Source organism: Panthera pardus, unplaced genomic scaffold (genome assembly GCF_024362965.1).
Source record: "Panthera pardus isolate Hobbes unplaced genomic scaffold, ASM2436296v1 HiC_scaffold_17, whole genome shotgun sequence".
Taxonomy (NCBI): Eukaryota; Metazoa; Chordata; class Mammalia; order Carnivora; family Felidae; genus Panthera; species Panthera pardus.
Genome location: NW_026526732.1, coordinates 150,883,454 through 150,910,864, shown reverse-complemented (window position 1 = coordinate 150,910,864; position 27,411 = coordinate 150,883,454). Strand labels below are relative to the sequence as shown.

Below are 27,411 nucleotides of genomic sequence, written 5' to 3'. Positions count from 1 at the left end.
TAGGATTTGTGTTTTTTGCAACATTAGGTTTACTGCCCAGGAGCAGGAATGGGGAAACTAGAACAGTGATGATCTAGAATTGGAGATGGAACTGGTGTGCTTTGGGTGGGGTTGACAGAGAATGTCTAAAGTTGAAAGGGTATTTCAGGGGCAGGGGGAATGGAAGCAGAAAGGAAGAACAGACCAGCTGAAATGGAGAGAAGTGCCTGCAGGGGAATTGGTGAAGGCATGGAAATGGGTCGCTTTGGATTTCCATGGAGAATTTGAAAGAAAAATGGCTGAACTAAATTTTAAATTAACGTAGAAAAAACTTTGAGCTCTAAAAGTTCTTGTGGCTTGATGCCAGAGATAGGGAAGCACAAGCCAGAGAGTGGCCCACTAGATTTTTCCACTTGAGCTGGTACTACTACATTTTTTTTTTCAACGTTAAAAAATTTTTAAGTAATCTCTGCCCCCAACGTAGGGCTCCAGCACACACCCTTAAGCTCCAGAGTTGCACACTCCACTGACCAAGCCAGCCATGCACCCCTACTTCATTCATATTTTATTTTTTATTTTTAAATCTTTTTTTTTACCTCATATTTTACCTCTTTTTAGGTGCTTTTCTCAGGTCCTAAGTGCACAGAGCTTGTATACGCTGACTGGGCACAACCCCTCTGAGGACTCAGCAAAGAGAAGATAAAATTAGCCCCATTGGCCTTGCTAAATGTAAATGACACCTGTGAAATTTAGGTTATGCCCTCGTGTGACCAATCCTGTGTTCTAGGGCAGTGTCTTTCAGTGTTTTCCAGATCAGCATCAGCAACACATGGGAACTTGTTAGAAATGCAAAATCTCTAGATCCATCCCAGAACTACTCAATTAGAAAACTTGCTGGACCCCATTCCTCATGTCTTTTAATAAGCCCCTCAGTTGATTCTGATGAACCACATGTTCCAGAGCCACATGCTCTACTGAGCCAGCTAGGTGCTCCTGAAGACCACTGTTCTTAACCCATGCCCCAATATCCCCACCTTCCTCCTCAAAATGCACTATAATTCTAATTTCCCATTTCAAAATTAGCAAAACTTATTATTTGTAGTAATCCTATGTTCTGATCTCTAAGACCTGTCTCCCCAAGAATCTTACTCCATCAACTAGGCTCTCAATACTTGCCCTTAAGAATCCTGCATCATCAGGACACCTTGGTGGCTCAGTTGGGTGGGCATCTGACTTTGACTCAGGTCATGATCTCATAGTTCGAGTTCAACCCCCACATCAGGCTCTCCACTCTTGGCACAGGGCCCGCTTTGGATCCTCTGTCTCCCTCTCTCCTCAGCCCCTCCCCTGCTCATGCACTCTCTAAAAAATAATTAAAAAAAAAAAATCCAGGATCATCTAGCAGCAGCCTTAGTATAGTGACCTCTATTTTGCAAAGACACTTCTTGGGGGAGGAGGAGCGTACATTTTCTGCTTTTCTTCACTTTCTCCACTGGAACTGCTCTTAATAGGAGCCACCAGCTTTTCCTCCTTTCACCCACCCTCACTTAAATTCCTTCCCTAAGCAACTCCACAGGGATGTTGAAGTGAATGTCCACCTACACCATCTGTAGCTCCAGCAATCTGTGAAAAGCTGTGTTCCCCTAGGTCCCAATGCTTACTCAAAGAATGTTGACCCATGGGATTTACTCTGTACCTATGGGTGTTTTATGTTCAAAATATTCCTTAAGTGTTTCACTTAATACCAACACTGACCTCACAGAATAAATGTTAGCTCAAGAACTGAAAACACACTCCACAAATGTTTGTCCTAATGTACCTCAAACAGCAGATAATGGCTGGGTTTTAAACAAAGAGCCCAAACACACTAGGGGTTAAATAAGCTGCTTCTCTTTCCACTGTTTATTATTAATGTACAAAATATACAAAACCAAAAGAAAAAAAGAAAATACTCATCCCTCAAATCCATTGTGGCTCTAACCCAAGACCCTGCACAAAAGCCAACCAATCCACTGTTTTCACAGAAAACAACTGATGCCGAGACATGTGAAGGAGAGGGCTGGGGAAGGGCAAGTCAGCTTGTTGCACCCACCCAGGAAGGCACCTGGTGGGATTCAGAGGTGGCTGACAGGGCAAGGGAGCCAGAGGCCTCACACCAACAAGGTTCCAGGTGGGGGCAAAGAGTGCGCCAACTCCTGAAGGCAGTGCATGTAGTGTGACTGTCAGGCCCAGCGTGCTGGGCAAGTTGATGAAAAGCTGGTCTCACTGAAGTGTTTTACAAAGTTTCCAGAATGAGTTGTAGGCAAGGGTGGACCAACACCAGCAGCCTTACCTATACCAGCTAAAACTTCCACTGGATGCAGATGTGAATTGGCCATCACTGAACCTAACAGACCCATGATGCAGACTTGGGTGTTCACAGAAGGTTGCAAAGTCTTGAGAAAGGACTCAATGTAAAGCCTGTGTCAGGGCAGAAGTGGGGATGATATTTTCCAGAACTCAAATCCAGCCTAATTGAGCCCTCTCAGTGCAGTGGGATATATAATACCCCTTTTACCATCTCCCCACCCCCATGAGGAATAATGAACTTGGCTGGGATGATTTCATAAGTGCAGCTGATCCCATGTCAGTTCTGTGTGCATGTGGAGGACCCACAATAGGAGAGTTAGAGGTGTTCTCCAGGATAACCAGCTTTAGGTTCTCAGGCATTAAGGGCAATACTGGAAAGGGATTTGGGGTTATAGGGCAAATCTCCTCAAAAAATGAAGCCAACTGGGTCTTCTCTTCAGCAGTCCAGGGTACAGAATGTATCCAGTCTCTCCTCCCCAGACTGGAGGAAAATATGTACATCAATACGCACCAGTGATCGAAAACCCCCAGAAACCCAAGCAGGTGGGAACTGAGGGGGCCGGCTCCTCATCAGCTGGGGAAAGGGGAAAAGTGGGCCTCACAGAAGCCATAACAGGGTAGAAGGAGCAAGGCTGCAGTCCACAGGGGTGTGTGTGGGTGGGGCAGAGGAGGTGGTCCCTAGGGCAGAGGGGGCCCGTTGACACCCGGGTGGTAGAAGGCACAGTTGTTCTCATAGCGGCAGTTGCCCTTCATCATGAAATGTCGGCAAACAGGGCGGTTTGACATGTCTGTGGAAATGACGGTGGAATGGTTAGATAAAAAACGGCAGACAGAGGTCAATGCCACCCTCACCCCCACTTCCTCCCACCCCCACCCCCACCCCATCCACAGCATCCTGAAAACTTCTCTTTCAGGGAGACCTGGAATCTTATGGATTTGGGGGAAGGGCAAAGGGTAGGAACTGAATGCATGCTGAGAATGAGGTGACCTCATGTTTGGCCTAGCACACCTGGGGTACTAATGCTCCCCCAACAACTTGTATGGAACACCAAAAACCATACAGGGAGCAGGAACTATTCTCACCTCCTCCATGGCTGTGGCCTCCATCATGCCCTCGGTGGCCCCCTCCTCCATGGCCAGGGCCATCATGGCCACGGTGCTCATGAGGCGGTGGCCCTCGATGGTCATGGCCTCGGTGACCAGGGACATCATGAGGCCGGTGGCCATGGGGCCCTCCATGTCCAGGACCTTCATGGGGGCGATGTCCACTGCTTCCACCCATGCTCCCACCAGGGCCTTCATGGGGGCGATGTCCACCACCAGCACCCATGCCTCCACCAGGGCCTTCATGGGGACGATGTCCACTGCCTCCGCCCATGCCACTGCCAGGGCCTTCATGGGGACGATGTCCACTGCCACTGCCCATGCCACCGCCAGGGCCTTCATGGGGACGATGTCCCCCACCTCCACCCATGCTACCACCAGGGCCTTCGTGGGGGCGATGCCCACCACCCATGACACTGCCAGGGCCTTCATGGGGACGATGGCCACTGCTGCTGCTCATGCCCCCACCAGGGCCTTCATGAGGACGATGCCCACCACCTCCAACCATGCCCCCACCAGGGCCCCCTCTTCCATTTGGGGGTCCTCCTCCAGAGCGACCTCCTCTGGCCCCTCGGAAGGGAGGAGGAGGAGGAGGTTCATTTCCTCCTCGGCCACCACGGCCTCTATGGTACGGTCCAGGACCTGGTCCTGGACCCCCCCGCATTGGGCCACCCCGCATGGGGTCACCCGGGCCATCCCAGAAGGGATCACCCCCTCGTGGAGGGGGTGGGGGACCCAAGAGACGTGGACCCACTGGCCCACCGGGGCCTCCGTGAGGACCTGTTAGGGGGAAAACAGAAACAGCAACAGTTACCTGTTACACTCAGGGACAGCCTCTCCCAGCCTAAACTATCTCCTCCCACCTTTTGGTCAACCTACACTATTACCATACCAAAATCAAGCAGGTAAACCCATTCCAACCTCTCGTTTACTACCTACCTGGCATAGGTCCCCCAGGTCCAGGGGGGAAGTGCTGCATGGCCTTGGGGCCACCAGGGCCTCCTGGTGGGAAACCATTGGCTATTGGACCAGGGCCTAATAATCCATGTGGCACTATTAATTTAAAAAAAAAAAAAAAAAAGAGAACAGTCAGCAAGAGGATTCTAGAAGAGTGGCATGACTTCCTACTTAGGTACGCCCCTCTGGCCCTCTCAGACCAACTTGGCAGAGCAATGCTCTATCCAGTCTTCCCCTCCCCATCTAGCAGCAATACCCCTGGCTCACCACTGTCTGTGAACCCTGCTCCCCACACCCCAAAGTAGGCTTTCTCCCCCCAGGCCCCAGGGCTGGCCCTGGTGATTACCCAGCATCTGCTTGATCTTGTCTGAATAGTCTGGTTGCTTTAGCAGTTCCTCTGAGGGATGACTATTTGGGCTACCCTGTGAGGAGGCAAGGTGAATAGAGAGCAAGGTTAACAACTGGCAGAGAAAAGAGAGGCAGATGAGGGGGTAAGTGAGAAGATGAGTATTAGCGTAAAAAGACAAGCAGATTCCAGAGAAAATGGAAATGAGGAAGGTGGACTCTTACCATGATGGAGGTGAGGATCTCTTGGACATTGATGCCCCCTCCTCCAGGACCCTGGGGGCTCTTTCCAGCACCCATGCTTCCCATGAGATTGGCTAGGACAGGAGGCAACTTGGAGCCACCTGCCCCATCAGGTGAGCCACCAGCTCCCCCGGGTTCCAGGGTCTCAATATATGGGGTCTCATCCACAGAACACTCCTGCAAGAACAGGAGAACAATTCCATTTGAAATGGAAATGAAATGTGAAAGACACATTAAAATCAATCACAGTCTCCATTGCCACATAGCATTCGCTCACCTCATCTAGGGGGATGAGCTTCGGGGGTACAGGATCATAGGGCTCAGGATCAGGCTCATGAGGACTATTAGGAATATCACAGGTAATAAGGGAAAAAAAAGATAGTCAAATTATTTATTCAAGCTCTCACATTCCCTCCTAGCCTACACCCCCTTCTGAATTACCCCAGAGCGCATGTTCCCCTCAGCAGTCCAAGCACTTAATACGGATATGGTTCATGCCTAGAGCGTAAACCCTGTTCTGCTCACCTTTCCTTGTTCAGGAAGAGCTCCTGAAGGATTCCTTTCTCCCTCTCAGCCTGGATATATCGCTCCTGGCTATTGCTTCCAGGGGTGACAAGAGGTGAGGGTAGAACCAGGGGTCGCGGGCACACCCAGGGCACCTTCTCCTCCATATTGTCATGGCTCAGACGACGGGCCGTCTCAAACGCATGTCGGTCTGACAGTATCTCTCGTTTAGCTGCCTCACCAAAGTCCTTGATCTTATTCACATTTACTATTGGCAAGGAGAAAAAAACAAGAGCAAAAGTAAGTACAACCACGTCCTTTTTAAACTCTCTGTACCCACCTACTATACAGGAATCTACACACGCTAACCTCGTTCAGTTTCATCCAGTTCAAAATAGAAATATTCTCTCAGTTTGCCCTCCTCAGGCCATGTCACAGTCTTCCTCTTCCTGCCTTTCCGGGTCAGCTGGCTAGGATCTCCAGGACTCTCCACTGGCTTTGCATCCAGTGCTCCTGGCTCTAAAGAAGCTGTAAGCAAAAGAGGTTTTAGACGCAGGCCCTTTCTTTCAGAAAACCCCCAAATCTGAACCAATTTCTAGACTTACCTGTATCCATGAGCTCTGGGACTTCAACAGGGGGAACTGGGGTTCCTGGGCGGTCTGTGTCCATAGGCTCACAAGGAGGTGCTGGTTCTGGGGAAGAAGGCTTGGCTGTGCTTGGTTCTGTGCTCGTTTTCCCTTCAAATGGGCTTGGCTATAATGAAAGAAAAAGAAGTTAATGAGCTGATAAGAAAGCCAAAGTTAAGGTAAGGCAATTAGTCCATGGTCCTAGACAGAATCTCCCATGAGTTCCTATAAAGGAAGACTTTGTCTCTCACATTGCCAACCTCCCACCCGCACCCCAGCCTACATCTTGTTGTCCTCCCAAACCACCCCTACCTGCTAAACCCTTCCCTTCCTTCTACTTTACTTTTGACATCCTGTCACTGACACCTACTGCCCAGGGCTCATACCTTGGCAGCTGTAGGTGACAACACCTTCTTCTTCTTCTTAATTTTGATGCCTGGAACAGGGGCTGAATTGAGCGCATCCAGAAAGCCCAGGCCCTCCATAGCTATAAAAGGAAAAAGCATAACATGGAATCATTAGACTCTTTCACAATTCTATTCCTATACACAAATCTGGGCAGAAAATGGGCCAATGGAGACCCTACTCCAACTTAGGACATCATAAGGGCTGCCTACGTGACTCCGTCATTTAAGAGTCCCACTTTGGCTCAGGTTCAGGCCCCACATAGGGCTCTGTGCTGACAGTGCAGAGCCTGCTTGGGATTCTCTTCCCCTTTCTCTCTGCCCCTTCCCCATACATGCACTCTCTCTCTCTCAAAATAAACTTTCATGGAGTTTTTTTTTTTTAATGTTTATTTATTTTTGAGAAAGAGAGACAGAACGTGAGCAGGGGAGGGGCAGAGAGACAGGGAGACACAGAATCTGAAGCAGGCTCCAGACTCTGAGCTGTCAGCACACAGCCTGACACAGGCCTCGAGCTCACGTGACCTGAGCCTCGATCATGACCTGAGTCAAAGTCAGATATTTAAATCAACTAAACCACCCAGGCGCCCCTCAAAATAAACTTTCAAAAAATAATAGTAGTAATGAAAAAAAAAGAAAAGGATTAAAAACAAAACAAGACAAACAACAAAACTTAGGACATAATAAGTTCAAGGTGCCAGGAAGCATATGCTGGATTCATATAAGAAATGCTTGTTATTCTTACTAAAAAAATTTTTTATTTTTATAAAATTTATGAAAAATTTATTAAAAAATTTTATTTTTATCTTACGTAATCTCTATACCCAATGCAGGGCTCAAACTCATGACCTGGAGATCAAGAATTGCATGCTCCTCCAACTGAGCCAGCTGGGCACCCCTATTCTTTCTTTCTTTTAAAGGCAAACAATTTGTAGCTTTAAGTATGAATTAGAGCTCAGATAACTGAAGAAGCCAGCCCCCATTGACATGACAGAATATCCTGCAGCTGGGAGTGCTCCTAACCAGTCACATACCTCCCAATACCATCTCTAAAAGTACCCCTAAGTAATCCTATGAAAGGGGAGCTCCAGAAGTGCAAAAATTAAGACACACACACACTTAGGACATGAAGAAATCAATCCCCTACCTACCCCCCAACAATCATTCCCATGAAAAGGGTTTGTTCCCAATTCCAAGTATATTCCTTCACTTTAGACTCACGCTGTGGTGGGATGATCTTCACTTTGATCTCTTTGGTGGCATTGGGTGTGGTGTTCAGTGGCTTGTATTTCTTCTCTGCAGGGGGGGCAGCATCTCCTGGAGCAACTGTGGTGCTGTCAGAAGAGGAATGGTCAACAACATCTCTGATTCACTGTGACTTGCCCCTTCTTTCTCCCTCGTGTCCACAGACATAACCCACGCAGAAACCCAGGATGTGGTCCATACCTCTGACGCTTGAGGGGGATGGGTTTAAGGTTGTACTTGTCAGAAACCACCACTGCACTGGCATTCTTCTTCACAGGCACCAAAGATGGGGTCTCCAGCTCTAGCCCTGGCGGAAGGAAAAAACACGATATTGGGGTTGAACTCTCTTAACTCTTCTTCCCTGGTCCAACCCCAAATCTTCATCCAGTCCAAGCTTCACCCACTAGTCTTCCCTCTTCCATGTGTGTGCCGTTTCATAAATCGGCTATTCCACCACAAGACCCTAGGTATGCATCCGCCCACAGACTGTCCCAAGACTGGTCAACAGCCCTACCAGTGGAACGGAACTTGGCATGACTGGGTGCTGTGGTTCGTAGAGACTTGGGCTTCTCCTTCTTCTTCTCTGGGGCCTCCTCAGCCCGGGTCTCAGCTTTCACCTCAGTCAAGGGTCGCTCAGGAGGGGTGGTTCGACTCTTCCCCTCTTCTTTACGTTTTTTTTTATCTTTCTCTGTTGTTAAAAAACAAAGCAGAGGGGCGCCTGGGTAGCTTGGTCGGTTAAGCGTCTGACTTCAGCTCAGGTCATGATCTCACACTCCGTGAGTTCGAGCCCCGCGTCAGGCTCTGTGCTGACAGCTCAGAGCCTGGAGCCTGTTTCAGATTGTGTCTCCCTCTCTCTCTGCCCCTCCCCTGTTCATGCTCTGTCTCTCTCCATCTCAAAAATAAATAAACGTTAAAAAAAAAAAAAAATTAAAAAAAAAAAACAAAAACAAAGCAGAAAAGGATTTTACTTAAAGAGAAAGACTCTCAGAGATGAAGCAGGCTAAAGGTACTGAAAGCCATGTCCCAGTGGGAAAGAAATAAATACAAGGGATAAAAGACTAAGGAGCTTACCAGCAGGCTGGGTACTGCTCTGGGAGCGGATGACAGCCATCCAGTCACTGACAAGGACTGAAGCCAATTTCCGGAGCTCTACAGGTGAGAGTAAGGGGAAATGCCTAAGTAATTAAAAATATTACTCTTCCAATAACAGAAAACAGAGATGTTTAAAGATATACTGTGAAAACCTGTGTAACAAAAAAAGTAACTCAGAGTTTTAAGAAAAACATGGGATAGGCTGAAAAACCAAACTCTTCAAAATGGAAAGATGAATCATATAGCAGTCTTCTATTCCAATTCAACACTGGGAGGGGAGGCGGGGCAGAGGTGGGGAAGAGGGAGAATGAACATCAATTACACACAGAATACATTATAAAAACTACATCAGTTGTTTTATATATACTTCATGTGGTTGTTATATTCCAAAGATTTTTAAACCTCCTTCACAAAGTGAGAAAGAGAAAGCTAGAAAACCAGAACGAAGCCAGTGCCAATGCTCTTCCCCTAACCAGTATTAGTTTGTGTTGTGCCTAAAGACAAAGTTCAAAGGAGGCAGATTTAGATCCATCTTTTTTTTTTTTTTTTTTTTAAGTTTGAGAGAGAGCAAGCATGAGCAAGGGAGGGGCAGAAAGAAGGAGAGAGAGAATATGAGAATACCAAACAAGCTCCATGCTGCCAGCACAGAGCTGGATTTGGGACTGGAACCCAGGAACCGTGAGATCATGGCTTGAGCCGAAACCAAGAGTCTGACCCAGGTGGCTCAGCTGGTTAAGCATCCAACTCTTGGTTTCAGCTCAGGTCATGATCTCACAGTTCGTGAGATCAGGCCCCTTATCAGGCTCCATGCTCAGAGCACTGAGCCTGCTTGGCATTCTTTCTCTTCCTCTCTCTCTGCCCCTCCCCCCCTCAAAAATAAATAAACTTTAAAAAATCCTTTACAGCTCTTGGCTTTTGTACTTGGCAAATAACGTTATCTATGGCACCCCTCCTCTTACCAACACTTTCACTTACAGACTCACTTAATAATGAGATTGTTTAAAACATTAAAACCTAACTTTTCAAATATTCACAAAACCAGCAATTTCTATACTTAAGGCAACATGAACCCCAAGGCATCCCCAATGCAGGGATATTATAAACCTTTTTGGACCAAATGAAATTATGGTCTAATGAAACTTTACAGTCTATAAGGAATATATAAATTACAGTATCCAAAGAAATTATACAAGAATTACACCTATATTCAAAAGTGGCAGCATACAATTGAGCCAACTGGAAAACAGAGAACAATATACCCGACAATGAAGAAACAAGAGATGGGCAATGATTTAAAAGGATCTTCTGTAATGTATTTTTACATTACAAATTATTATTAAAGATACTTGTGATGTCACAAATCAGAAGTGCTCAGTATTTAAAGGGCTTAAAAACCAAGAATTAATACAGCTAAAAGAATAGAAAGCTAGAAAAGGTCTTTCACTGAAACAATTCTGTGAGTTAAACCCTTTATCTTTGTACGTTTTCTGTGTTTTCCTCTATAGCTAAAGGAACTTCAGATAGGCTTACCCAGGTCTACATGCTCCTTCCACACCCAAACCACCAAAGCCTCTTTTCAAAAGGACCTAGCACACCATTCCCTTCAGCCAAAAGAGCAAGCCTGTATTCTGATCAGGGGATTAGCTCTGCTAGAATACTGCTCACTTGTGGGATACTGGTGTCTTGTACTTGTGGTTTGTACCCTGGGTATAACCCCCTTTTTTTTCCACTAAAGAAAAGGCTGTAACTTTCTGGAGCCAGGCTCTGTCTTCAAGCCAGAACTGTATGGCCCTTGCCAAAGAGTCCACAACGCTTTGTCTTAGAAAAGGAAAGACTCTGTTGCCACCAAAGCTATAATCTATCTACTCCAGCAGTCAGGATTCTGTCCGTGCCCTAAAGGAAGGTGTTTACTGGTAGAAATAGTGTATCTGTTGTTAAGAAAATACACACTGAAAGTCTCAGAATATGCTTTATATTTAGAAAAACAGAGTGATGATGACACTCTCTAGGATGATGCTATTTTCCCCAAAGAATTTTAAGTGTATACCTTTTACACCAAGAGATATTAAGAATCAGCTTCTAAAGTGTGGTGTCTTGTTTTACATTCAACAGTAGAGAAATGGACAAATCCCATTCAGAGTTGAGAACAGGAAAAGAGGACAGGTTAGAGAAGCTCAATTTTTAAAAGAAAGAGAAAAGCAAGGTGAGGTAGCAAGGAGTGACAGGACAGTTCAAGGATGGAAGTGAGACATGGCATTAACTAAGTAGAAGTAATGAGGAAGGGCTGTGACAGAAAGTAAGGACTGGCCCCTACCTTCATCCTCACTTGACTTGCTCAGTTGCTTCACCAGTTTGGCGGTGTTGTTCTATGAGAGATGGGGAGAAAAGTTAAGTGCCAGGAGGAAAATAAATCCTCTCAGAGTTAACAACTGCACAAACTCACCCACAGTTTCTTTTATTCTTTTTTAGATTTTATTTTTAAGTATTTTTAAGTATTGGGTATTTTTAAATACCCAATGTGGGTGGGGCTTGGGCTTGAACCCATAACTCCAAGATCAAGAGTGACACACTCTTCCGACTGAGCCAGACAGGTGCTCCAGCCACAATTTCTTTTTTTTCCTTAAGTTTATTTATTTTGAAACAGACAGACAGCATGAGTCGGGGAGGGGCAGAGAGACAGAGGACAGAGAGAGAATCCCAAGCAGGCTTGCTGTTGCAGGGCTTGAACCCATGAAGGCGTGAGATCATGACCTGAGCTGAAACCAAGAGTAAGAGGCTTAACAGCACAAAGCCCGATATGGGGCTTGAACTCACTGACTGTGAGATCATGACCTGAGCTGAAACCATGAGTTAGACACTTTAACTGACTGAGCCGCCCAGGCACCCCTTTGTAGACATATTCATACTTAACCCTGAAAACAACCAACAATAGGGGTGCCTGGGCGGCTCAGTTGGTTAAGCAACCGATTCTTGGTTTCGGCTCAGTTCGTGATCTTGTGGTTTCAGGAGTTCAAGCCCCACACTGGGCTCTGCCCTAGCAGCACGGAGACTGCTTGGGATTCTCTATCCCCCTCTCTCTGTTCCTTCCCCACTTGCACTCTCTCTCTCTCAAATAAATAAAACCTAAAAAAAAAAAAAAAAAAAACGTGGCACGTCACTTAAAAAAAACAAAACCCCAGTAATGGATGAGAAAACTAAGGCTCAAATATATGAAGTGCCCCAACCACACATCTATTAAATTTAGTTTTCTGATACTAAATTCCTATTTTTTCTTTTTCAATTTTTTTTTTTTTAACATTTATTTATTTTTGACAGAGCATGAGCAGGGGAGGGGTAGAGAGAGAGGGAGATACAGAATTCAAAGCAGGCTCCAGGCTCTGAGCTGTCAGCACAGAGCCTGACGCGGGGCTTGAACCCACGAACCTTGGGATCATGACCTGAGTTGAAGTCGGGACACTTAACTGAGTCACCCAGGTACCCCAAATTCCTATTTTTTTCTACCACTCTCCTTCACAGGCCCAAGACTGCAACGCCATCAGTGCCACTGTGGGTATTTTATCTGTTAGGCTAATGCAAAAAGGAAGCACTAGGGTTGTAAAGACTTAAGGTACCTGCTTGAGGTGGTCCACAGTGAGTGGTAGGTGCTGCAGGGTCAGCAGAATTTGCTGCAAGAGGGGAATGTTGTTGGTTGTCTTTGAATAGGTCAGCCAATTGTTAAGAAGCTTGTAGCCACCAACATCAATAAACCTGTAGGCAGGTAGGAGAATCTGTAATGACCTTCCTAGGTTTTGGAGTGCCACATCCCACACTCTTACTCCCCCATCAATAATCTAGAAACCCAGGCCTCACCTCCCCCACTTTCTAACATCTTCCCATCTCAGCCGCCCAGCTCCCCACTTACTTGACCAATATTTCTGGTGACTGGGTCTGCAGGAGAATGTTCAAGTAAGTGCATCGACTCACCATCTTTCGTGCTTCCTTCATAAGACTGTAGGAGGGAAATTAAGGTTAGACATGGAGCAGCTAGAATGCCTCTTCTTTCAGCAGAAGCATCTCTAACTGTGGGAGTGCATTAATAATCCTAATGACTTGGGACTTTGCTACAGGGTAGGAGGGTCACACAAGCCTCTTGGAGGATGATATGGATCCAGAGTGAAATGGAAACCTATGAGAGGATGGAAGACAATTCAGGAGACACTGAAGTCTCTGATCCAGGGAGGTAAGCATCACTGCTTCTAACACAGGACACACGTGATTCTGCTTCCTGGTCAAGAGACCTAGCACTAACAGCCATCCGTTCATAGTCTGTTCAGGACTGGTTTAGTTCTTTCCCTTCCACTGGGGAACTGGAAGGTTCCTGAGGGAAAATAACACTTTGGGTATAAGGAATGTGACCTAAAACAACCAAAAATTCTGCTCCCTTCCTTCCAAAGTGTGACTCCCTCAAGACTGTGGATATCCAAATATTCAAATTCCATTATGGCCAGGAACCAAAGGATCACCTTTTCCTATCACTTACTCTAAAATTATTGGATTCCAATCATATTCTCACTGACTCTCCCTTTCCCCTCCAAGAACACTCATTCCTGTCTGCCTTACTTAAGGTTATATTACAACATACAATATCTTCTACTCACAATGAATCCAAAGATAGGCAGACTCACCTGAAGATCTTGGAAATGCCATCCACACTCTTGACTTCCCCATCTCGGTTAAGGAAGCTATCCAGGCCCTTGAGAAGCTCTTTGGGATCTATGGGACCCGAACCCATGATCGAGGTTTCTAAGACAAGGACAAAGCAAACCCACAGAATAAGTGGGTGGCAAGGACAGTCCCACTATGCCCTCTAATAACTTCCATTTCTATATGTGACAAAATTCTGTGACTAATTATTCAATCTATATTGAACTACTCTCACCATTTTCTAGATATGAAAAAATCAACACAGACCATCACACCACTGAGAAAAAAAGCCCTGGCAAGTTAAGCATGGTACTAATACAGGACTGAATGGGAAGACAATGGACTGGGCAGTACACCTTTCTCTCTTCCTCCCAGTTACATCCCTTCTAGATAGCTAACTTCACTAAATTGTATTAGGGCTAAAAAACAAGTGCCTGTAACAAAACACTCAACATTCCAAGGCATTTTTGCTTAATTAGTTCCTGTTTCTACTTAGCAGCTGATAAATTTGGCCTGAAAAAAACCTGTAGTTTAATAAGAACTGGGCAAATCTTGGACAGGGCTAAATGTCTTCTAAGATTAGTCGGTTCCTTTTTATCTTAGTCTTATTTAGCCATAATCACCTCAAGTGGTAGGATGAGCTCTGCTTGCACCAGGAGAAAATCAGCTAAAATGGCAGGTGATATAAAACTTGGTAACAGAAACTTTCCCTCAAGAGAGTTGAGGGGAGCTCCCAGAAATGGAGACAAATGGACATAAAAGATATCAAGCTGGCACTCCTCAGTCTTAAATAGAACTGTCATTCATTAACCAAATACTGTACATGTTTTTATTGTTTTAAAGTCAAGAGAAAGACTGCTTTGTGATTTCAAAAGCAAAGACACAAATCTGAGCACTACTCCTCTCCAAAATCACACCACCATCCAAGATCTTCAAGAAAGGCCTGAAATTAGAAACCACAGAGGCAAAAAGAATGGAGTAGAGCTAGAAGCTGGAAAAATGCCATTAAATTCTTAAGTAGCTACTTTAGACCAGGTTAGAAAAGGAGCTCATTAAAAGCTAAACTCTGTTATGGGATGAAGTGTGAAGCAATTTCTAGGCCAGAACCCAAGATAATCTTGAATCAATGTGGCTCTGATTGGGATTTTTATCCACAATACCTCTAAATATAAACTTCTGAGAACCAAAAAAGAAAGCCCCCTCAGTAATACTTGCATTTGGAATATAAGGTTAACATTGGGTAGAAAGGAGGCAAGAACTACTTCTTGCCTCCTGCTTCTAGTACAGATAACAGACAGAATTTCAGCAGAAGGGTGGGAAAATCAGTGTTTTACAACGATGACTGAATTTTGTGCAGGAAAGAGAACAAGTTTCTTATAAAATAACATAAATTCGTTCTGTATGTTCTCAGACAAATCAAAAAGCATAACAATCTCAACCTTTTAGTCCTCTCAACAAAAAGGCCAACAAATTTCTAAATAGATAGGTCCTAACAACCTAAGGAAGAAGCAGCAGAAACAGGGAAGAGGCTGGTTCTTGAGATCATAACCTGTGGGCTGAATAGAGAGGAGATAAGGTAAGAAATTCCGAGAGGTGAGCAACTCTGGGTTAACTGTGCTGTTGTTGCTGCTGCCCTGGAACCTCCACAAAGACAGGTAGAACCTGAGGTCAGAGAAAAAAACACTGAAGTAGAATACTGGATAAGATTAGAAGCCCATGAGCCAAATCCACTGAAATGTGATGATTCTTAGAGACAGACATGGAGATAAAGGCATTTTTTCCCATGTAGTAAGACACCATATAAAGTGATCCATAGACACTACTATACCAAGAGATACACAGACACAATGGGATATATATAGACCGACTTCCCATTTGTTGGGGACTAAAAAAGCAATGAGTGAATCCAAAGTAATACATTTCATCAACCAAAATATACACAATTTGACAAAAACCTTCAATTAAGTAACACTTTAAACCAGTGCTACCTACCCCCCCACACCCCTTCCAGCCAAATACAGCTGATCCCAATGATTCAAACCAAGAGTAGGATATACATCGCCTTGGAGAACTACCTTTGGCATATCCAAGTCCGAGCTAAATCAACAGGACTGTTCCCCCTACTTCCTTCAGAAACAAAAAAAGTGTCACCTGAGCTCAAATGTTCCTTCACTTAAGAGGGTGAGAGAGAAGAGAATAACCATCCCCAGGAAAGAGACCAATGAGTGCAAAGCTAAATTCTGTCCAGTGCCTTCTGCTGGAAATGGGTACAAGGGACAACTTTTTCATTCCCATTCATAAAAAGCAAGAATAATCAGGGGAAGCTAGAAGACAAAGCAGATATATTAAATATTAGGTTTCCACCATTGTTATTCCTATTTATAATTTGGAAGTATAATTAACAAAAACTAAGTTTTGTCTCCTAAGTGCCAATTGTGAGAAAATGTAAATGGGTTTTCTCATGGTTTTCCTATAGGCAAATTAGTTTTCACTAAAATTAAGGACTCCAAATGTCTTACAACCAAATTTCCTTACTTCAAAGTCAGTACATTCTGAAAGAAGCTACAAGGCACTCAAGTGGAAAGAAATGAAGAACCTAAATTCCTGGCACAGGCCTACAGTGGAAAAGGCAAAGGAGTTGAACAGGGAAGGAGGGGCAATAACTAAGTGTCAACATTACCTAGTCATATCTGGAGCTTGGAATGAATGCTTGAGGAAGCTTTCTGGAACCAAAAATAATCTAGGGCATGACGTTTGCTCTTTTAATTTCCTCCAAGATAGAACATACAGAATAAGAAGGGCCGGGGAGAGGGAAATAACCCCAGCCTTATCTCCACCTTCTTCTAAGCTGTGCATTCCTTCTTATGGAGGATATTTGCAAGCAGAGATGAGCACTACTGACACAAGGCACTGGGAAATTTTCTACCTTTCTTACCAGAAATTTAAAAAGTCCTTAAGTGACACCAACTCCTGCCTCTGAAATGAGTTTTCCTTGAGGGTTACTCAGTTAACAAGGTGAAAAATATCTAGCTTGGCGAAAATTATTCCATACCCATCACCAAGAAAAAAGAACTTAATTGGTTCAGGAGAAAAACCCTATGCAAATCAGAGCCCTTCTAAATACAATCACAACACTCATAACAAGGAAGGAGTCTGAGTTTACCTTGACTTAGAGAAGTCTTAGCACTTCTGGAAATGAAAATGTTTTGTACTTGACCTCTTACACTCCCCCCACCCTTCCTTTCCTTGGTGTTTGAGGTATTTCCTAATAGGACTCAGTGAACTGAATGAGGTCTCTTGGGTGATGTACAAGGTCTTACCTCTCCTAAGCATAAGCCCTACCCCTTAAACTTCTTTTGAAAACCTGATACAGTGATCTCCCAGAAACCTTATTTGCCTTTCAGTAAGGATGTAAAATCACCCCCCACCTGCCAGCAAAGTATCCCAGAAAATAACTCTGGCCACAAACTACAAGGATCAGGTTCTCCAAGGTTCTCTGGATGGATGTGGTTTCCCTATCTCCCATGTTAAAGAAGATCTTCTTTATTAATCCCCTGTTCACTAGAGATCAGGAACCCCAATGGGTAGAATGTTCAGCTCCCAAGGAAGGTATGCTGCAGAGGCACATGGCAAACTGCTTAAAAGATAAAAAACTTGTGGTCAATAGACATGTGGAAGAGTCCCTCCCACCCAATCCAGAAGTTTAAGCACTAATTTGAGAATCAGTACCCAACAGAAAATTAGCCCTGAAGTCTCACCAAGTCACCACAGGACAGGTGTTCAAAAGGGCTTTCCAATTTTGCCTAGAAACTCCACGCTTCAAGGCAGGACTTTAAAAAATGAAAAGTATATGGAGAGTTGGACAAAGATTTGACTGAAAAAGTTGGAGGAAGATAGATAAGGGACAGGATACCCAATACCACCCTCAGATAGGGCATGGCTTTGAACATGCACCAACTGCTAAAGCACTGCACAAGTTGAAAAATGAAGACATTATTTTCCCATTAATGTTTTTAAGGAATTTCTTTCTAAAGGGAAGGAAAAAGAAATTCAAAAAGGGTGGCTCTTTGGAAAAAAGAAATGAAGGTTTTGAAATGTAATACCAGAAAGGTTTTGCTTACCAGACACCGTAGCTTGCATCCCCCTGCCTTGAGTTTACAACTGCCGCTTCCTTTCCTATTCACTTCTCATCCTAGTACCAATGTACAGGAGCTAAGCAACTGGAGAACGTGACACAGCACTGAACACAAAGAGTTTATCCCCAAACCCAGAGGTGGGATAAGGGAATAAGGGTGATTTAAAAGAAGTCCTCAGGTACCCACCCTCCCCCGTCTCATTATACAAAGCGACCAAATGCAGGCCCAAGGACTGGTTCCTGGACAGAAAGGGCACATTTCAGTATCAGGCCCCACTTGTCTATTCAAGTCACTTCCACAAGTTCTCCTTTCCCCAGTATCCCCCGCACCACGCCACACCTACATACATACATACACACAGCTCACACACACACACACATGCACACACCACCAGAAGGCTCCCAGTCTTAAAGTATAGTTGGTTTGACTGGTTTTCCACCCCTGGCAACTGAAGCGGGGAAAATTTCCAAGCTGTTGTGATGAGTGAAGGAAGATGAAAATAAAAGCAACAGGCTTTGATTGTTAAATATAAAAACTAGAGCTGCCCAGGAGATGGACAACTTCAAGACCTAATCCCTGTAAGCTTTTCCCTCTTAAGAATATAAAAGATACTCTAAAGAAAATACAGAAAATGTCTTTTCCTGTCTAGCAGCAGCGTGCACAGGGAGTCCAGAAAGCATCTGCTCAGGGGTGGAGTTTCAAGAGGGTGGAGAGGAAGAAAGCTGATTACATCACCTTTCCATGCTGCTCCTCCCCCTTGACCAAGTTTCTAGGGCGGCCCTAAGCTCTGGATGGCAAAAGGGGGAGAAAAAACAACAAAGAAGCAGGGACGACGCCATTTTGTAATGGAGAAGAGGAAAACTTAAAAAAGCTATTCCGGCTCTGCCGGCAGCTAGTTACATTAGAAAACAACCCTTCTCAGTAAAATACCCCAAACCAGCCACCCACCCTGAATGGTCTTTAACCTAATTTGAGTAAGAGAGTTGTGAAAATAAAACCAATTAAAATATTTAAAAGAACACTTTTCTGAGGGGAAGAATTGAATTTGCAATTGAGGTTCAACCTGCTACCATCGACCACCCCCATCCTCCCTATAAAGGGAAAGGGGGAGGACTTGGACCCCTCTCAACAAATAGGGTTGAGGTGGGAGGACAGGAGAAAAATGGGCCAAGACACAACCTGCAACACCGCTTTGAAGACAAAAGGACAAGGAAAGTCGCCATATTGAAGCAGGGAAGAAAAAAATTCCTTTTAACGACACAAATCTTTTAGAAAGCTAGCATTCAATTGCACTACATGGCTTTTAAAATTATACTCCTGAATTCCACATTTCCCAACCTTTCCACCCCCTATTAGACTGTATTCCCACCCACCAAAACGTTATCAAGTTAAAATGTTAATCACTTTTTTCCTCTTAAATAACCTGCGCAACCTGCAACAATTAAAAACATTCTTTACCTCCCCATTATCTTGTATGTACTGGCACTAAGATTATAGTTTTGTACTGAATTAAGTGTCTTGCAATCTTTATTCCTAGATTGCCACCTATTTTAACCACACAAATATATCCCAAGCAAATTACATTAAAATTGAGAGGATTTAACAATCATTTAAAGTCATAGCCAGCTATTATTTCTCTGCCCATCTCCTTACCCTGCAATCTTTATGTACAGATTGCTTATTAATCTGGCAAATTGAAAGGCGCCCTGCTTGTCTCACACACAAAGAAGTGGGACTTCTGGGCCACAAGATCCACCATCTTTTGTATGTGAGCTCATTAACCCTTTTGAAGACTGCTAACGAGGAAGTTAACCATTCCTCCTTATAAAAAGCAAACACTTATGGCTTTGGCAGTCTGGAAATTGGCTGGATTACCAAGGGTTAACCATCAAAATCCTCACTTGCTGGCCCTCCCTCCACCCTTTCCTTGCCTGCAGCAGGGCAGGAAGGTAGGTGGCAGGGGAGAGAGAACAAGACTGTTTAGACCAAAGGCCCTTTTTTAATGGAGATTAAGTGACCGGCTTGGTCCTTCTCCAGTTCTCTATTTTGTTCTATTGTCTCATTTCTTCCTCTCATTATTTTTGGTTTCACAACGGGAAACGTTGATTTCTTGTTGCAAGGCTGGTTTTGGAAAATTCGACACTTACTATCCAATTTTTTTGCGACGTCAGCACCTCGGGCTCAGGGGGGGAGGGGGCTCAAATTTTGGAGAAAAAAAATAAAACAACCAACCAAGACCCAAAACTCAATTATTTGGGGGGCCTCATTGGATCAAAAAGTCTCTTAAAAAAACGAAGGCCAACTCAGTATTCATTTTCCCCCCACCCAACTCCATTTAGGGAGGGGGGGTCGTAGAAAAAAAGTTCTGAGTGGATTCAAAAAAGTAAACGCTGGATGAGTGAATTTGGGTGGGTTTGGGAAGGGTGGGTGGTTGATTATTTTTGAAGTTATGTGGTGACGGTCCTTCGGCCACAGATTGCAAGTCCCATGCAGCGTGGGCTGGTGGGGTGGGCAAGATAGGTGGGAAGGGGCAGAAGACACAAGTGGTTGGGCTGGTGGCTGCGGTTTTCCCTTTCCCCCCTCTCTCAGGATCCTTTCAAGGGCTTAGATGTTGCTGCGGCTTGTTTTTTTCCTCGTGGCCGGCCTGTCTTTCTCCGAGAAAATTCAAACCTAGGATAAAAGGAACACAAGGGAGAAAGATATAATCAATACGGGCTGCTTTAAACACCCAAAGTACCATATCTGTTGTCTCCAATCACATCCAGGTCCCATCCCGAACACAGCCGCCTTTTATAAGCCATGACCCTCCACAGAACCCATCCCTAACCCCCTCCTCAGTCCAACAAAATCAACAAAACTTAACCCTCCAACCGACAAAACACCCAAACTTACCTCTAAACGAACCCCAGAATGGCGGCTGTCTGCTCGGGCGGAGTCTTTTATACCCGGACGCCGCCCAACGCGCCCAAACATGCTAGTGAAACGCCCTTGTCGCGAGACATTGTGCGCGAGGCATGAATTCATTGGCCAACGCGAAAGACAACTCGCTAGCTGATTGGCTATCCTTCCTTCACCTTCGCTCAGCCCCTTCCTCCCCCGGGACCTTCTTCCGCCTCCTTCCTGGCCCCCCCGGCAAGCGCGTGACCGCAGAGCCTAGCACCTCCCTTTCCTCTGCTTCCACCACTTCCGTCCTCCAGAACATTTCTCACCCTGGTTGGTAGAACCGGGCCGGCGCGTGCGCATTGAGAAGACGTCGGTCGAAATCCCCTTCAAAATTGTTTAAAACGCAAGCCCTTAGTATGAGATCTAAGAATCGTAATGACTGGTTTAGGAAAAACGCAATTTTGAGGCCAAATTCAATTGTGACGCAGTTGAAATTGGCTTCTCCCCATAGCCCCCCCCTTTTACGCTTCCGTCCTGACGCAAGTGCGGGGCCGCCTCCCGCACTGCGGTCTAGCCCTTGGCCCTACCGTAGTCAGTTTCTTGGAGCATGCGCAGTCGCCTTTCGAGCCTTGGGCGTACGTCAAGATGGCGGCGTCCCTATCGTGTTCGTTGCTGAGGCGCCTTCTTAACCTTTCGCCCTTCAGAGGTGCCCACGGAGTTCAGGTAACTCCTTGGAGCACACTTTGCACAACCGCAACTTAGTTATACTTTCTCTAGGTTATTGCTGGGAATCCAGGAGCGGAGACCCTCCCAAGTGCTTATGCCTTGGCCGGCTAGGCAACACTGCTTCCACCACCCTTTCCTTCTCACCCTTTTCAGTGCTGCGCGGCTTTTTAATCTTTAGCCCAGGGCAAAGAGCCCGGGTTAGATATCATTCTTTTCCCGTTACCATCGCGGCTAAAGAACTAGGTAAAAGATTGGATCTCTTGGTCATACACAACCAGCTCTTAAGTATGCGTATGGTGTTTAAATCTGATTCTCTAGAGTGATCTTGGGTTGAGGGAGACTAACTTTTACCTGCTGTGGTATCTCCCGGTAAAGCCAGGATACGTTCTCAAGACGTGGGGACCAATTTCTCCGCTTTCTCTCACTAAATTATTTTATTATTGTTATTATTATTATTATTATTTTAATCAGAGCATACATGAGACCTTAACTCAGTCCTTTGGATTGAGGTTTCCCTCCAGCCTCATGTACTCACCACACTGGAAGTTCTTGGTAGGGCACGGTAGGTTCTTGGTAGGGCAGGGTGAGATAGAAAGGCTTGCACAGCTGCCACTCCCTAAAGTGGGACTGAAGACTGGTGACAGGGGGTCACCACGGAGTTAATAACAGCTTTGGTAGCTTTAAAGCAAGCGTTAGGACTCAAGTTTGTTCTGACCTATGGAATGTTGACCTTCAACTTTTTTAAGACTGGGCAATTTCATGATCCAGGATTGGATTGAGTTGGAGATTGCCCTGTCATATGCATCCTCTCCCTGCCAGGCATCTTCCTTCCAAGAAGTTAGACATTATCCCTTTTCCTTTCTTCTCACTTTCCTCCACTAGACTCAGTACATTCTCAAAAGCACGACTATATCATAGGTGTCTTCTCAAATACGCCTGCTTCCCAGTCACTTAACCTAGTTACCCTCTCATATTAGCTTTTCCTTCAGGGTCCAGTCAGAGACAGGAATAGTGGTTGATGATACCAATTTTACCCTAACAAAAATGCTACTTTCTCTGTATATTCTTACTATATTCCATTAATACAGTGGACATGAATTCCCCTTCTGCTAACATGTGGGCAGTGAGACAATCAGGTCCTTTCCTTGAGCTCTTTTTCTGATTTTTTTGGCCCTCTTTTTATAGGTTCCCCTCCAGACTCTTTGCACCAAAGCCCTTCCTGAGGATGATTCTTTGCCCCTAGATCCCATAACCCCTTATAAGAATGAACCCTGGAAATATCTGGACTCAGAAGGTACCTCTAAATGGGAAAGGGGAGGATCACAGCGGTCTGAAATAAGTGGACAGAGACATTTCTATTACCCACCCCCCCCAGAAATAACTTGTGTGGTTTTTCATTTCAGAATACCAGAATCGCTATGGTTCTCGCCCTGTGTGGGCTGACTACCGTCGAAACCACAAAGGTGGCATACCCCCTCAGCGAACTCGAAAGACCTGTATTGTGAGTTTCTGAAGGTGGTACACGGATGGGATGTAGAGTGTGGATGGAGGCCATAGTGACCATGGCAGCAGTACTTTTTCTCATAGGACTTTGAACATCTTCACTTACCAGTTTTCTCTCTCCACAGCGTAGAGACAAAGTTGCTGGGAATCCCTGCCCCATCTGCCGGGATCCCAAGCTGCATGTTGACTTTAGGGTAAGGGGAATCTTTTCTTCAGAGTAAGGACTTGGAGTTTCTTCATAGTGCTAAAGAGATTACCATAGGTGTCCTACTCTTCTTCATAATGTAGTACTGTTATAGTTTATTTTGCATTGACTTTCTAGTAACAGAAAAACATTCCTCTCTCCAGCCTCTTGTTCTCTATTGTGGATCATACTAAAAAGCTTCATCTCTTATATGTGAAATTTACAGTTTACATTGTAAGGCCAGAAGAATACCTGTTTCTAATGGGAGAGCAATACCCAAAGGTTCATTTGTATCCATCACAATTATTGGCAAGTAGATTGGGCTAGTTTTTTTCTGTGCATGTGTTTGTTTTTGTTTTATTGTTGTCATGTTGTGTGATGGCCTGCTGAGACTTGGGGCTGGAGAGCAGATACATGAAGCAAGATACAGAGTCTAATTATTTTTCAAAAAGCCTTTATTGCCAGGACAGAATTTCCTCCCTAAAGAGTTAAAAAAACCATATAAAAATATGGGGAAAAAATGGGAAAAATGTTATTCTGAGGTTGCAGTGAAGGCATTAGAGCAGAAGCTGAATGGTCATCAAGGGAGTTGGAGGAAATTCGTGTATCAGTAAGCAGATGGGGGTGTCTGACTGCTCTCAGGTCCCTTCAGACACAGTTGTGGAAGGGTCCAATAGATAGATAATATCTCAATTTCAACTGTGTACAGTTGGTTATAAAAAGAGAACATAAGCAGTTGTATACAGTTTAGAAGCCATTACATGACCGAGGAAGAGACACAGGTTATAGGTTGAATAGTTCAGATGATTCTGCTTGCTCTTTTACTCCACACACGTATCTACTTTTTTCCTTGGGTGTCATCTCCTGTTGATTGACCTGCTGGCCAACAGGCATCGTAACACAATTAAGACTATAAAATTGTTCTTAGTAAATGTATATGTTATACATAGTATGCTGTTGTGTACATTAATATTTTACACGTGTGCATTACAACACATATTTCTGGGTGATTTCATGGATTGCCAACTGACTATCCCCAATTTGTTTTGCATGAAAGGCTGATTTTAGAACCTAACCCCTGCGGGAGAGGATTCTATGTAAGTCTCAGTGACAGAATGTAGAGTGTGCACATAAAATGGTTGCAAGGTCAAGAAAGGGGAAACGTTTGCTAGAGTTTTTAAGAATGTGTTTAGCAAAGTGATGGGGCTAGAAGGAGGGTAACACCTGAAGAGACACAGAGGAGTTAAGGGTGTCTGTGCACACGTGTACAGATTGTGCACTTCCAGTCTCTCAAGGTCTTGGTGCTCTCCCTGCCGTCTCATGTTTCCCCACCACTTTCCTCCCACAGAACCTGAAGCTCTTGGAACAATTTGTCTGCGCCCACACGGGTGTCATCTTTCATGCTCCGTACACAGGTTAGCCCATCATTCCTGTCACCACCAGAATAACTTTTCCTTGGAGCACTTCTTGTTTATTCAGTCACACAACAGGTATTTGGTGGTTCCTACGTATGGCATAAAAAACATTGATTGAACGTGTTTGGAAATCCTGCCTTAATGGGAATATTCACATGCTAAAGCAATTATATGTGGACAAAAAATATAAGCAAGTACCAATGTAAGTAAACTATCTCAACAGAGCTCTTAAAAGATAAGTCGTGGTGATTATCTCCTTTCTGTAGAGTCTCTGCTTTTACAAAAATTGACTGTCATTGGTCACAAACAGACACAAGTCTCCAGAGTGAAATCCCATCGTGCAATTTTTAGGCACTATCTCTTAATCCCTTCCCAGGATACAGCTCCTACAGAGCACTCTGGGGGCTCTCCTGCTCGATGGAGGCTTCAGCTGGGTTTGTGAGGGGCACCTTGAGCATTGATTGGCTCAGGTGGGGGACCACTCTCTTCTCGGAGATGACTGATAAATTGACTGCATGTAAGTTCTTTTTGTCATCGACAATCCAATTAGCTCTAACTCTCTCAAATTTGGAATTGTAATCCTAACAATGCAAGGTTACATCCATTCCTTAACGATGGTCACAGCCCAAATCTGGCTCACTGCTGTTCCCATTTATTTTCATGTTGTCTACAACTGCTTTCAAACTACAATGGCAGAGTTGAGTAGCTGAGACAGAGACTGTAGGACCTGCAGAGCCTGAAATTTATGTGGCCCACCACAAAAATTTTGCCAACCCCTGCTCTAAAGCAAGATAAATTTGCAAAACTAATCTGAATCCACCATTTTGGGGAAGGCAGCATGATCAGTGGAGTTTGGTTTGTCAGGGAGTTTTAAAGAGGAGCATTTATAGTCAAGCTATAGAAAGTTAAAGGGACTATTTTGCTACTCTCTCAGATCACCTTCTCCAGATCTGGAAACCTTTCTTCCTTTATATTTTGTTTAGGTTTATTTATTTTCTTTGAGAGAAAGCAAGAGTGAGTGGGGTGGGGGGGCAGAGAGAGAGAGGGAGAGAGAGAGAATCCCAAGCAGACTCCATGTTCAGCGCAGAGCCTAATGCGGGGCTTGATTTCAAGAACTGTGAGAACGTGACCTAAGCCAAAATCAAGTCAGATGTTTAACAGATTGAGCCATCTAGGCACCCCCCTTTCTTGCTTTATTGACTCATTCTTTGTGGATTGTCCAATCTAAATCTTTAATCAACCATACTTGCCCTTTGAATTTTGTTCTGCTGTCTTGGAGGCTTTACCATCAAATGGCTTTTCTGTGGTGGCTAGATCCTCTTAGAGTCTTCATCTCAGCTCTCAGAAAGGGGGGATTCTTTCCATTGGATAGATGGGGAAACTGAGGCCCATTGAGGGGTCAGAGAACTGGGATTATTAGAGCAACTTTTTCAAACCCAGCTCTTTATCATCATATAGAAGTAGTTATATACTTTATTTATTGTGCTTTTCGGAACAAGCACCAGGTTCTCTCTCTTTCTCCCTCCAGGGGTCTGTATGAAGCAACACAAGAAGTTGACCCAGGCCATCCAGAAAGCCAGGGATCATGGTGAGCATAAGGGGCACAGTGCAGTTTTGTGCCATAAAGAAGGTGATTTAGGGCTGGAGGGCGGATATAAATGCTACCGATCTGAAAAGGTGGTACCCAACGTGCTCTTCCCAAAAAATCTCCTTTCAGCACTCCACTGGTCCCTTTTTCCCTCTCCTGAATCTTTTACCTTGTCCTTGTCCTATTCCCTTATTCTTCCTCTTTCCTTTCTCTTCCCTAACTATTGGTCTCAATGCCAGAGATAAATCATAGGGGATCTTTGTATAAATCTCTGGCCCTGGGCTCCATGACACCTTCGCAGAAATTTTAAAAAGGTATATCTCTGCTAGGGCAGGTGCATCTTTATAGTCCTGGTGCAGAGCTGCACGGTTTGACAGGCAAGAGCCCAGGCAGTAAGTATGTCAGTCCTCATTGCCCCTTGTCCAGTTGCCTTTGTGCAGTGTACAACATGCATAAATGTACCCAGTGGCTCTGACTGGTTCCTCCCTCCCTTTGTAGGTCATTTTATTTATTGTCTTGACCTGAACTACTCTTCCTTGCTTGCTTCCTTCACTTTCTCTGTTTTTAATCCCCTAGGTCTCCTCAGGTACCACATTCCTCAGGTTGAACCTCGGGACCTTGACTTCAGTACCTCTCATGGAGCTGTGAGTGTTACTCCACCAGCGCCCAGCCTGGTGTCAGGTGACCCCTGGTACCCATGGTACAGCTGGAAACAGCCACCAGAGAGAGAGCTGTCCCGTCTTCGACGCCTCTATCAGAGTCATCTCCGAGAAGAGAGTGGTCCCCCACCTGAGTCAATGGCCGAATTGCCACTCACAACCCCAGCTGAAGCCTCCTCCACTGAGCAGGAGAGCCCCCAGAGTGCTCTGTAGGAGCTGTATCTTGGGAAGGGATTAAGAGATAGTGCCTAAAAATTGCATGATGGGATTTGACTCTGGAGACTTGTGTCTGTTTGTGGCCAGTGGCAGGCCCAGGGCCTGAGAAAAGAAATGACTGTATTGTTGAAGGGAAAAAATACATTTGAGGCTTAGGGAGGGCAGGACAGATGTGTATGGGAAACCCCAACCCCTATATATTGTAAATAGGCTAAACATTCTGTTACTGCTTCAGACTTCTGCTAACTCAACTCTCCACAATAAAGCTATATCTCTGTTTATGGTCTGAGTTTCAGATTAATGCCATTTGTGTGGGGGGAATGGGTGCTGCTGTGGGGAGGGGAGGGGTGAAGCTTGCACCAGACCAGCCAGTGACTCTTGGAACCAGGAGCCACCAGAAATGAGCAGTTGGGCCATTAGGTGATGATCACCTTTCTGGCCTCCTGTGCCCAACTCTGTGTTAGTGTTCCCACCATACCAGCTGTGTGGCGGGGTGGTATGTTAAAGGGTTGGAGAATGGGTCTTTAGGCTAGGAAAAATGCATTGCTATGGCCCTAGCTATGTGGGATG

The 27,411-nt window shown here is 44.9% G+C and overlaps 2 protein-coding genes across 3 annotated transcripts; one reads left to right on the top strand and one right to left on the bottom strand.

The window, feature by feature from the left end:
* Positions 1 to 1,853: 1,853 nt before the first annotated feature.
* PPP1R10 (protein phosphatase 1 regulatory subunit 10) lies at positions 1,854 to 20,671 on the bottom strand. Of its 2 annotated transcripts, XM_019419958.2 has the most exons (20): positions 20,560 to 20,671; positions 19,815 to 20,337; positions 13,513 to 13,630; positions 12,750 to 12,836; positions 12,460 to 12,595; positions 11,163 to 11,214; positions 8,828 to 8,905; positions 8,271 to 8,444; positions 7,958 to 8,063; positions 7,733 to 7,845; positions 6,494 to 6,594; positions 6,087 to 6,234; positions 5,851 to 6,009; positions 5,503 to 5,749; positions 5,255 to 5,318; positions 4,960 to 5,154; positions 4,736 to 4,811; positions 4,372 to 4,485; positions 3,412 to 4,212; positions 1,854 to 3,116 (listed from the first exon to the last, which is right to left on the bottom strand). In XM_019419958.2, exons 3-20 carry the CDS (start codon positions 13,617 to 13,619, stop codon positions 3,007 to 3,009), a joined length of 2,868 nt encoding a protein of 955 aa, XP_019275503.2. In that variant the 5' UTR covers positions 13,620 to 13,630; positions 19,815 to 20,337; positions 20,560 to 20,671; the 3' UTR covers positions 1,854 to 3,006. The 2 variants fall into 2 exon arrangements, with proteins under 2 accessions (XP_019275503.2, XP_053761268.1); XM_053905293.1 differs by lacking the exons at positions 19,815 to 20,337; positions 20,560 to 20,671 and having other exon boundaries at positions 12,812 to 12,836; positions 13,513 to 13,588.
* Positions 20,672 to 21,141: 470 nt separating this feature from the next.
* Positions 21,142 to 27,120, top strand: MRPS18B (mitochondrial ribosomal protein S18B). Its single transcript, XM_019419972.2, has 7 exons — positions 21,142 to 21,273; positions 22,462 to 22,570; positions 22,680 to 22,777; positions 22,905 to 22,973; positions 24,312 to 24,378; positions 25,907 to 25,966; positions 26,543 to 27,120. Exons 1-7 carry the CDS (start codon positions 21,196 to 21,198, stop codon positions 26,836 to 26,838), a joined length of 777 nt encoding a protein of 258 aa, XP_019275517.1. The 5' UTR covers positions 21,142 to 21,195; the 3' UTR covers positions 26,839 to 27,120.
* Positions 27,121 to 27,411: the final 291 nt, after the last annotated feature.